General features: G+C 34.4%; 1 protein-coding gene across 5 annotated transcripts in view; it reads left to right on the top strand.

Annotated features, from left to right (window-relative positions):
* The window catches only part of LOC121672768 (diphthine--ammonia ligase-like), a 90867-nt gene that overhangs the window by 1690 nt on the left and 76614 nt on the right, over positions 1-12563 (top strand). For all 5 annotated transcript variants that reach the window (XM_042045591.1, XM_042045590.1, XM_042045588.1 and 2 more), the window contains exons 2-3: positions 2890-2984; positions 5258-5451. In XM_042045591.1, coding sequence (XP_041901525.1) covers positions 2890-2984; positions 5258-5451 — 289 coding nt within the window. The remainder of the gene's footprint in view (positions 1-2889; positions 2985-5257; positions 5452-12563) is intronic.

Genomic DNA, 12563 nt, shown 5'->3' with positions numbered 1-12563 from the left:
TTTGCCACACTAAAAGTTGATAGTCTTGTTTTAAGGTGGTATTTATGGGGTAAACCCGGCATTGTGTTTTGTGCTAAATCATAGACATTTTAAAGCCAGTCTTCAACCTGAAATATGATGGTTTTCAACTCTTTAAAATTCTTCTAGATTTTTTTTTAACTGTAAATGGTTATACTTGTCTATAGAAAGTAATTTTGCTCAGAAGTCTTTTATAGGTTCGTATCTTCATGATTATCCTGTTATTTTCTTCTGGTATTTTTTCTATAAGCCTGCTGTTAACATACTTGCAGCATTATCAAAAAAGAACCCCAACTGGCCTCACTTTGGAGCTTTCTGTAAAAAGGCCTTGTGGTTTTTTTTATGATGACAATTGAGGGGGATCCCCAGGCTATCACAGTACTTGCCTTCATCTGTCTTCTGTGGACTGTGCTGAGTCCACCTTCCTCCCATAGCATGGGCTGTCTGGTGTCATTTGTCTTAACCATATTGTGTCTTACAGTTAGTTTGGAACGTCATGTAGGTAGGCACCTTTTTGTTTGTTTCTTGGTACTGTTAGTTTTTAGGGCTATGGTAAATAATACTGAGACTAAATAACAATACAATAGTATGTGATTCAGTAAGTACAAATTTCCACCTACTAACTGGTGGTCCAATGTAGGCAGTATGGACATAATTGCATCTTGAAACATCTTTATGTATATATATGCACATAAATTAATTGAAAATATTTATTCTTGTGACATTTTAATTTTTGATTTTGATTTCTTAAAATATTGAAATGCTGTGAACAGCTTAGGCAATTATCTATTGTCATACAATTACTTTTCTGAAGTGGTGTTCATAGTTAAAATCAGAACTAGTGGGAGACTTTTATTTTTTAGCATAAAGTCATTCAGAAAGAAAAGAATATTTGTCTCATGACTGTTAAGCATGAAAGTTCACATTATGAAGTGAATAGATTTTCAAGCTAACAAGAATGGTATCCAAAATTAATGAATGTATGATTTTAAAAATTTTTTTGTATGTCTGTGTTATAGGTTAGAAGAAAGTTGCAGGTGTGCATGAGAAGGATGTTAGGTAGAGATGGAGCCTCAAAGTAGGAATCTATTATATTTATATTTACTTTTGTTTTAGCAGTGAAACAGAAGCAACTGCTTTACGAAAATCTGTTAAGTACAAAAGGATGCCATGTTATTTACACTATTTCTACTTTAGATTGTAATTACACAGCAAATTAAAGACAGCATACAGAATTTTAGCATGGATAAAAGCAGAAATTGAGAGGAATAGCTAAAGGGTTACATTCCTGTAAGGCGCTTCCGAGCTCTTGTGTAGAGGGCTAGATAAAAGGGGGATCTTAATGCTGGAAATTCAGAAGAAGTTTGTTTCAAAATTACAGAATCATTTAGGTTGGAAAAGACCTCCAAGATTATCAAGTCCAACATTTGAGCGATCACCACTTGTCAATCAGACCATAGCACCAAGTTCCATGTCCAGTCATTTCTTGCACATCTCCAGGGATGGTAACTGCACCACCTCCCTGGGCAGCCCATTCAAATGCTTGACAACCCTTCCCATGAAGGAATTCTTCCTGATGTCCAACTTGAACATCCCTGGTGCAGCTTGAGGCCATTTCCTCTTGTCCTTCTTCACTTGTTTTCAAGGGAGAAGAGGCCAACCCCCACCTTGCTACAACTCCTTTTCAGGTAGAAATAGTAATAGTGTGATCACAAGGAACACATTGATCTATTGTAGCAAGGACTGCTTGTACTATCTGTTCTCCTGTGCATGTCTCAGTGATTCTAAAACAAAATGCAGTTTTACAGAGCTTGTATAGATCTCTGTTGCAGTTCCTGACCTGGTTTTTGTGCCTTGGCATTTAAGGAAGCTGCACAGATTCTCCACCTGTAGTTGTACTTTGAAGGCCGTGAGTCTGAACATGGATCTTTTAAGCATTTAAGCATTCTTTTAAGAATTCTTAGTTTTATTGTAGATGTGATGTTTCTTTTTCTCTTGATTAAAATCCATAGAAATACTTTTTCAGTTACGCCACGAGAACAGGATTTTTTCCTCACTGATAGTGGAAAAGGTTCTGGTAGATCTTGAATGAATGTCAAAATTAAATGTATCCTCTGTGTTGGAGTATCTTCTCTTGGCCTCAGACAAGAATATGGTTATTTTTGCTTTTATATATTTTTGCTAGCGGTAATCATTTTTACTTGCAGTTAAATGCATTAAAAAATTTATACATACAATGCAGTGTCAACTGAAGCTACTGCCTGTAATAATTAAAGTTTTTGAGAACAGGAAGTATGTTCAAAATGTTGAAAGTTTAAGCAAAGTATCCCATGAAGGAGAAATATTATTCCTTACATAAGGTCAATAAGGTTGGAGAAGACCTTTAAGATACTGAGTCCAGCCATTAACCTGACACTGCCAGTCTGCTACAAAAATGTGTCCCTAGGCAGCACCTCTACATGACAGATCTAATTTAAAAGGATTACTGATGCTGGCAACTTGCTGGAGCAGATTTTGGTTTTTTTATCCAAGTTCACTAGTAATGAATACAGAGTAATTTGTCTGGAGTGGAAGACAGTCTTTGAAGAGATTCCAGTGTCAGTGTGTCTTCTTCATGTAACCTCTCAGATTAATAGTAAGATACAAATATGTATGGGCTTTATGGTTACTGTATTCAGGCACTACACATATATAGTAAATGTATGGTGAAATCATTCTTTTTCTACCATTAATATTCTACAGCTGTTTTCACATTTCACAACTTTATAACCAGCTCCAGTAACACTAATTTTTGAACAGTTAGGCGAAAGGTATAACGGAATAAAACTTTTATCTGTACTTTTAATTGCCACTATTTTCTTTTTCTTACAGTGGTGGGAAGGACAGTTGTTATAATATGATGCAGTGTGTTGCTGCTGGGCATCAGATTGTTGCTCTAGCCAATTTAAGACCTGCTGAAAATACAGGTATGAAAGCCACATATCTTATAGGAAATTTAAAAAAATATGTATTAGAAACAATGGAGACACAGCTGTGCCTGAATTAAGTTTGTTTATATGTTTTTATGTAGTTTTGCATATTGAAGGCCAATATGGAAACTTAGGTAGAAAAAAAGAAGATGCAATGGAAAGGTATTAAATGTATTTTTCCATAAAGGGGAAAAAAAGGCCCACAAGAATAGAAGATCAATAAAAGAAAGGCTTACACAATTTGAAAATGAGAATACAGACATCCTGGTGGTAAACAACAGGATTGTGTGAATTCAGTAGCACAAATGCTAAAAGGTAATAGATTATGTCATCAACCAAAACTAGCAGTGTACTTCTAGAAATGCTTTAAACTGGTGCTAAACTAAATGCTGTAAACCATTCCAGCTGCCAAAAATGCACTATTGTGCTGCTGCTCATCCATTTTTATCTTTGTTTGTCTTTCTCCATTATTCTAACCCAGCATCTGTGAACTGAATTGAGGAACTGATGTAGGTTGGTATTGACCTTGATGCACATATTTTCCCTGCTTTTTTCCTTCCTTTTCGGTTGGACTGATTTTTTGGTCAGTTCCTCACAGGCTCCACCTTATTTCTGTGAAAAAGGATGGGGCAAACTCAGGTAGTCAGTGGTGAGGTGAGAGCGTGAGCTAAGTACTTGTACGCCGGAATAAAGCACAAATTGAAGTGAGACTTGAAAAGCAAGTGAGTTGTTTCCAGTTGGTAGGGGAGAATGTTAAAGTATGTTAAACTAGGTTCACTGTTCAGCATATGTTAAGCAATTAAATATGATATTTGGTAACTGCATAGTAGGAGGGTATGCAGAAAGGGAAGGAAAAAGGGAGCTGCCATCACAAATGAGTCATGGGCAGAACTGGCAAATGCTAGGACAGTATAGGAACAACTTTTTTTCTGGGTAGCTAGGACATAATAATCTCTAATCTTGTTGAAATATGTTGTCTTCAAACTAATTTATTCACATCAGAAATGTAGAAAGAATATTGTCATTAAAATCATAAAATGCTCTCTTTAAGTGTGTAGTTGGAAATTTTATAGAAAGTTAATTGAGGTGCTTCAGGCAATAGTGGATTCAATGCCATTTTTTTTTATTTTATCTTGTACCGCTGTTGCCTGGAGAGTCTCAATTAATAAAGAAACTGTGTATTCTAAGCAGAATATCAGTTAAAGACCTTGTCATTTTCATGTATGTTGAAATCACTGAATTTTCTTTTAAATCGACTCTTCTGGTCTAGGTTGGTTAGTTGTGGTTAGGGGTTTGGATTTGCCTCTTTTGTGCAGAACCAGGATCTGTTGTGTGGCATCAAAGGTGACATGACCTAATTCTTACATCACAAGTTAGTTACCTTGATCAATGTTACAGACCTTTTTCTTTTCAAGATGTGCTACATAGGCATACAGCAGAAATTTGTGGTGTCTCTATATAAATTCAGAGAAATACCAGTGTTACAAATTAGCATTAAAATAGTGAACTGTGTTAGCTTGTAATAAAGTGGAAATTTCACCAATAATGTTGTATTACTTTATCAATCTGTTTGAAATATTATCTAAAAAAATTATATGTAAATGGTTTGTTGTATAGCTTGAGATGTGATTCTAATTCGTGATGTCTGCATTTTAGCTGTTTTTTCTTTATCTGCTAGCTACAAACTGCTTGTGAGAAAATTTGGTTCATTTTTTCTCCTGGTTAGGGAAATAGCTTTTTGTTTATTAAAAAATGTCCAAACATTACAGTGGTCTACTTTTATTCTACCTAAGCGGAGATAGTCTCCTTTCATGATGACCTTGATAACAATTCTAACAGTAAAGTTTTTGTAAATTTTGACAACCTATTCCTTATTCTCAGTGTTGCAGTGCATTATAAATTTCTTGCTCTGAGTATGTTGAAATACATCTGTGTTTGTGCCTCTGACCTGTGTTCCTATTAAAATTACCATATAAATAGGAGCAGAATTGGAACGATATGAGATTTTTTGGATGAAGCAGGAAGAAGAAAAGACACCACAATTTGCAAATAGGCAGCATGTTTGTGACAGATGTCTTCCTCTCCATACGTCTGTTGGGTGGAGAAATCTATTTTTTTTCTTTCCATGTTTATAGTGGTGTTGTCACCAAACATCTGTTTGTGAACTGAAAAATATTAACATTTAGATTTTCTCAGTGCTTTGTAGTATTGTGATTATCTGTAATTGTTGAAACAATGTACCTAATATGGTTATTTCTTAATTGTGGCAGGGCACACTGATGAATTGGACAGCTATATGTATCAGACAGTAGGACACCATGCCATTGACCTGTATGCTGATGCATTGGATTTGCCACTCTATCGTGGTTTTATAAAAGGTACCAGTGTAAATACTGGCAGAGTGTATACTGCATGCCAGGAAGATGAGGTTGAAGACCTTTACCAGCTCATGAAACTTGTTAAGGTATGCTGATTGAATATAATTACATAGTTGGGGATAATTATATTGCTTAGCTCATTTAGGAATTTAAGTAAATGATCCACTTAGGTATTTAAGGAAAGCTTTAAGAAAGAAATGGAACACTTTTATTTCTATTCTTTTCTTCTTTCTTGCCCTGTAAATATATAGCATAACTTATATTCTTCTTCCCTGATGTAAATCACACTTATCCTCATTTCAAGCCAAAACCTTTTTCCTATTTAATAAAAACACCTTGTGCTTGGCATGTACGACAAAAAATGTAATTGTGGCTATCATCTATAAATAGAATATTTAGGTTATTTTGCATTTGAAATAATGTATCGCTTGATTACTGTAATGAGAAATCTTTTGTATTTTGTGCATTTATCAATGTATGGAAAGTAATGTCTAGACATCTCTATCTGAGTACACTTATGATGTGTAAACCAGAATCTGTTATTTGTTTGTGTGTTCCAGATAATTTGCCAGGTATTACAGAATGTTTTACAACGATAGATTCTGGTAGCCCTGTGATTATATTCTAATATATGACAGAGTAGCAATAATGTATATCAATCAATCCTTTTTAGCTATAAAATCAATTAAAGGGAGACGATGAGCCCACCTTCTAAATCACTTGAAATTTATTCTCTGTTCTTTTTCAAAATCTTTCATATAGTACTTTATTTTCTACCAATATTAAATCAGATCTCATTGAAAAAAATAGAAAACCTCCCGTTGGCTCTAGAGGTTTTTCACAATGTTTGAGTGATACGCTATGTTCATTCCAGCTAATTGTGTTGATTACTGCAGTGTACAGTACTAAAACCAGTACAATGTTCAGAAAATCATAACTGTTATTTTAAAGAAAGTAAATATGTAATTTTATTGATCAAACTGGTATAGGCTACTTTCTGAAACTTCAGGTAAAGGTGTTTGTAGCCTTCAAGTCAGGTATTGAACATTTTTTAGTTTGCTTTCCTTCATTAAAATGAGAATTGAGATTCGTGAACCTAAATACTTCAGGCTCTATTTTGTATTCCGTTAAAAAAAAAAAATCAAATTGCAGATAAGACCTAAGAATGTGGTTTGAATGCAGTGTGCTTCCTGAACCATTTTGGAGTCAAATGTTGCATCTTCTAAACACTTTGGCAAGAAAATCCTGTTCCTATAAAGTAATCAAGATCATACACCTATGTTGGAGTATGAGACTATGGAAGAGGAGAACAGTGCATGTAGGTGGCACAGCCTCGAGTTGTGCTGGGGAGGTTTACGTTGGGTATTAGGAAACGTTTCTTTGCTGAAAGGCTTATCAAGCTTTGGAACAGGCTGCTCAGGGAAATGGTTGAGTCACTGTCTCTGGAGGTATTTGAAAGTTGTGTAGACTGCGTGCCTAGGGTTTAGTGGTGGACTTGGCAGTTATTAGGTTAATGGTTGGAATTGATGATTTCAAGGGTCTTTTGCAACCTAAATGATTCTATGATTATGCTCTAGAGTGCTTCACAGAGGTTTTAAATGGAATGTGCATATCCTGCAGTACAGGAATTGAAAGAAATATGATACAGCAGTTTTAAATTATTTTTGAACCATGATAGTATTAGAAATTAGAAGGACTGATATCTGCTGTCTCTTAAAGCTGCATACTAACAGCTTTCTGCTGCTGGGTAAGGTAATAAATTACTGATCAATTTAATTAAAAATGGGCAAATTAGTGGCAATTAAGATGATACTTCCTTTACGATTCTTGCTGTCTTTGGAGGAATGGATCCCTTACATAAATTAATGCTAGTGTTAAATCTTGACAGCTTCTGCTTTGGAAGTTTGTACATGGTAATTATAACTATAGCTGAAAGAGATGTTATCATGTTGTCTGGAACTAAATAACTATTTCTTTCCTGTATAGAAATATTAATTCCACTATATGATATCTTAAGACATAAATATTAACAGTATACTGCCTTTATGTTAGACTTTGTACAACGATGTCTTTACAGTCAAACCTAGCTATGAAATTCTGATACAAAAATTTCAGTAAATGTCTTGTGTATTTTGATGAATAATTGCAAAATTATGAGGGGAAATAAACTACAGCAACTGTGGTATTTTAGTTTTAAGAAGAGAACTAACATTTTTCTTCTGTGTGTTAGCAGTAACTTTGAAAGCTTCCTGGTTTTATTTTTTCACATTTTTTAATAACTGCTGTTTAGTAGCTTTACTATTTAAGTCTTAATCACTGAGGATTTTGCTTTAGGAGCTTTTTTCCTCAGACGTTAATAGTTTTAAACAGAGAAGTCCATTTGCCTTCTCCTGAAGGGAGGGGATGAATTGTGTGGAAGCCTTGTCAAAACCATCTTTGAGTGATTGTAATTTTAAAACACTGGTCAAATAACATAGCTCTTTTTTTCTGTCAAATGGTTTGGGGCCAAGACTACAGGAAAGGTGTGTCCAAATCAAAATCACACGGTGTACCTTACTTTACCTTGTAAAAGAATGCTTCTATTGCAAGTACTTATTTAGTAAAAAATTAAAACAAAATACTTCTTAAAAAAACTGTATGAATTTGGACATATACAATGTTTTTAAAAACAGTATTTTGAGAACAAGATTTCTAAAAAATGAAATATTCCCTCATAGTTCTGGAAAACCCAGGACAACAGTCCTCTTCTAGTTCATGTGACTCAGTGAGTGGTGCTGTCAATGACTGTAAACCTATTAATTTTATTGTCACAAACCCAGGTGATTGATAGGTATAAAGGAAATTTATATCTATTTTCTAGTTGCCTAATGCCATGTTTTAGGATCTGTATTCAGTATATATTGTGAAACATATCAGAGTACTTATATGATGTCTAAATGTATCTTACTATGCAGTGTTCACCTGATAGTAGAATATTTACTTCAAGAGACGTGTAAATCCTGAACTCTAAAGAATAATTTAATCTCCTCTCAATGTTACTGAATAAGGAATACTGATATCCTTGTTTGTTCCTGTCCCTATTGGAAATTTTCCTAGCCAAGCCTGTAAGCACTAGAGTTTCTTAGTTACCTGAATTATCTTTCAGGGTTTTTATAATGGTGCTGTCTTTGAAATGTGGTGGGAAACTGTATTTCTTTTCCTCTAGTGGCAGGAAAGACTGGAGCATAAAGGCATTTTTGTGAAACTTTCCTACGACATCTCAATTTAGGCAGTATTTAACTGTTTTCTCCCTTTTTCAATGTAATTATGATCTTGTTCAAATAATACAGTGGTGTTTTATGCAAGCACATACAGAAGTGGTATTAGATGGGTTGAATGTTGGATTGTTTTCTGTATCTCATGGAACTATGGCTAAACTTTTGTTCAGGGCAGTGGCTGTAGCAGCTTCCAGACTAAACAGATCAATGCAAGATACTTTATTTTCAGTAGACAGTTCTGTCCTCTTTCAAATTTCTTGCCTTATCTCCTCTACTCCATAAGTCTTTGCCTTTGATTGGTAAGTTTCCATTGCTGAAGTAACTTGCAGAATTCTTGAACTAGGTAAAAATGTTTTTCTTCTAGGTTGTTTTTTTTTTTCATATTTTTCAATGACATGCTTAATTACTTGATTTTTTAAAAATTACTATTTAAAAAATGGATTCTTTGTGTAGTTTTTTTATATTTCCTCATGTTTACTGTAAATCATGCAAATGGATTTTTGGTGGATTTTCAGTTTCAACTTGTTGTTTCTGTCAGAGTCCTTTTTGTTGTGCCCTTCGTGGATTTAGAACTGGCAAGCTTTCAAAAAAATGGAGTTCACTTGAAATAAATTTATATATTGGCTCTCAGGACTGAAGAAATATTAATTATGAAATCATCCATTGATCATCAGCTGAAAAATAAATATTAATGTTGGATATATTGGTTGTGTGAAACATTTGAATAATAGCCTTTGCTTATGGCACTGTTTTATTTTATCAGTAATGTGGAAGGGAGAGAAAGATGATTTCTTTTCTAAAATATCATTGCATTCTGGAACAGGGATGTTATAACAGTCAGTCACTAAGAATAAGTAATAATTTTTTCATTACAGAAATAAAGAGCTTAATAATACAGTGTGATTCCTGTGTTTAGTAATCACTTTTTTAAAACAGGGTCATGATTTTTTAAATGGTCCCAGTCTGAAGTTCACTGAAGACAGAAAGTATCCGTCTGAGAGTTAAAATTGCAGTAACAATGCCATTTTAACTGTTACATAAGATATTTTATCTTAGACAAAGTACTTGAGCTTTGTGGGTTCAGGTGGAATAGAAGTAACTTGGATCCTATTGATACTCAGTGAAACACCCTAAGATTTCTTCAGAAAACAGTTCTTCAGTGTTTGAGATGAAAGGGTGAAATATAATGTTATTCTGTGGCCTTCAGATAGGGATTAATTCCCTCAAGGAACATAAAGCATTCAGTTGCTTGATATTGCTAATAGTCTTCCATGCTAAGGAAACAGTCTTTCACCCTTCTCCACAATTCAGCTGCTGTGGCCAACGGGTGAAAAGAGTTCTCAGATTCAATGTGATTGCTGACTTTCTGTGGCTTTTGTACAGACAAAGGTTTAGGTGTTCCTACCACAAAAAATACATGAATAAATGTAATGTAGTATTCTATCACAGCATTGCTTCATTGTCTGCTGTTACAAGATGCGTGTAAAAGAAACTGTAAAGTATATAGGAATAATCACTTGGTTTTTAGATGTCTGGTGTACGTGGCTTCAGTTGTAGCATGTACATGATAAAGACTAGTAGTGTACTCTTAACTCATACAAATAAGGTTTGCAGAATTTCTTAGGAATCTTAAAGTAGCCAAATAATTATTAGTTTTAGAATCCTGATGTACTTGAAGAATCTGTAATCTGAGGTCCTCAGCATGCTCTTCACCAAATTACTTTTGTAGTTTGTGAGTTCATACAAAGTAGGTAGCTTCCCCCTCTCACAGGGGATTCAGAGAGTTCAGAAGTGTGCAAAAGAGTTTTGTTGTAGTAATTTCACATGTTTTCATTGAAGAAAATCTGGTATTTTCCAGAATTATCTGTAGATATATAGATTAATTTCTCAGAGTTGTATTTCTCAACATTTTGGAGAAAGATTAAATTATAGCAAGAGATATTTTTCTTTATACTGAATTTCCAAAATAAATCACTCCTCCATAATTTTTCTGCCTACATTGTGATTATTGCAAATCAAGAATACCATGCCCTTGATATATTAATAGATTACCTTTATATGTAATTCAACAGTTGAAATACAGAATTTTTATATGGCAAGTGAAATTACACCATGAGTATTGAAAAAAAATTGTAAAAAATCTTCAATGCCCAGTTGAGGGAAACCGGAAGAGGGAAATGGAAGTTTTTGACTGGGTCCTTTACTCGTCATGTAGATTTGATGAACATTTGGAGAGCATATCTCCTAGCACAGCTCCTTTTGTTTTTAGATGTGGAAGTTAAATGGGAACTTTTAGAAATTGTATGAAATGGTTGCCTACACTGACAAGAAATAAATAACTGTGCTTCTTGATAAAATAAGATTTTTTTTTTGAGAGAGAAGATATTTGCTGTGTTTTTTCATATGCTTAGTTCCTCCACCTTTTATAATGAGTAAATTTTTATCTGCAAGGATTTGGATTGTCCCTTTGCCCTCATCGTGTTAAATGATTACATTTTTAATCAACTTGTTGTTTTTTCTTTTAATTAATTCTGGATTGGTATTCCATAGCTTTCTTCACCTAGGGGATGACCATTGTCATTAGCAGTGAATAAAAGTGTGAATGAAGGGAAGAGGGTAAGAAGTAATTGCATAGTTGGCAGTGTTTTAAGCAGTGTAAAATTAATGATATATGTTGTTTCATTCAAAACACAGGGTTTGTTGAGTTTTTGGGGGATGGGTTTTGTATGAATTTCAAAATGAGATGGGAACAAGGAAATTTTTTAATCAACAGGATGCCTGGAGTTCTGTGTGTCTCATCTGAACTGTTCAGGCAGGGTCAGGGCGTTTTTTCATTGGGTTTTTGTTTTTTTTTCTTTTCAGAAGGGGATCTTCAGCAATATCTTTGAGGTAGTTTCTTACTGTGAGAAATGTTGAGCTTTATGTAAACAAAAAAGTCGCTTATTTCTCCCTGTTAGGTGCGTGGAGTTGTTTTCACTCACTGCCTGTCCTGTGTTAATATTGAATAAGCAGAGACAGTCAGGCTGGTGGTGAAAGATGGTAAGCAACCCTGAGGGCTTGTTCTGGTCAGCTTGAAACCTCTGATTGCCAGGTTTTCCTAATTTCCCATTTCCAGGGCATCTCTAGTGTGACCTTGCCTGCTGAATATGATGTTCTGCGTTGCAAGATTCTCACATACATTTGGGAATGGGCAGCCAGGCATTGTTTACAGGACGCCAAATGAACCGTGCACTCACAGCAAGTTTGATAAACACACATTTCCTCCTTTTATCAGTGAGATTGCAGAATGTGAAGTATGAGTTTCCAGTTTTACTCATTCCCTTCAGACCTTTTCCTGTTTAAAAACCAAATCTCACTAATTGGATGATGATACATCCTTAGATTTTGTTTTGCCTTTTCTGTTATTGTTGTTTTGAATTCAACTTACTTGTCACTGACATTTTATTTATTTTACCTTGACCAGGTTTGATGGACTTTCAGATAAAAGCTTTCCATTTGTTCAGCACAGAAAAGGTTCATCCCTATAACTGTAAAGTGAATGCTAATTAACAGTAATGACTTCTAATCACTTTGCTTTTATACTCCTTTAGGAGCACAGCTATTATCCAATGCAGTTAAGTGAAATGCTTGTATATGAATCAACAATGCTGTATCTCTTCTTGTAGCTATTGCTCATAATCAAGCTTTGAATAAATTACGGTAGTAAAATTGGTTTTAATGTGTTCTATTGCATAGGCAGAAAGGAACCTTAAATATCTCGTTAAATATCTTGAATATTTAGAGAGTTATCTAGTAACATTTTGGCATTCATTATTGTAGTTAAATGGAAAAATGAATTAAGATGTTTAAGTCAATTCTGTAAACATTATCAAAACTTTTTTCATCATTTGAATTGTATTTAAGTGGTGTGCATAGATGCAACAGTCTCCGAAGAAGCTCCA

Source organism: Corvus kubaryi, unplaced genomic scaffold, assembly GCF_017639235.1.
Source record: "Corvus kubaryi isolate FWS band 111438036 unplaced genomic scaffold, C.kubaryi_AGA036_p1.0 64948, whole genome shotgun sequence".
NCBI classification, from domain to species: Eukaryota; Metazoa; Chordata; class Aves; order Passeriformes; family Corvidae; genus Corvus; species Corvus kubaryi.
This window is presented reverse-complemented; position numbering and strand designations above follow the sequence as displayed.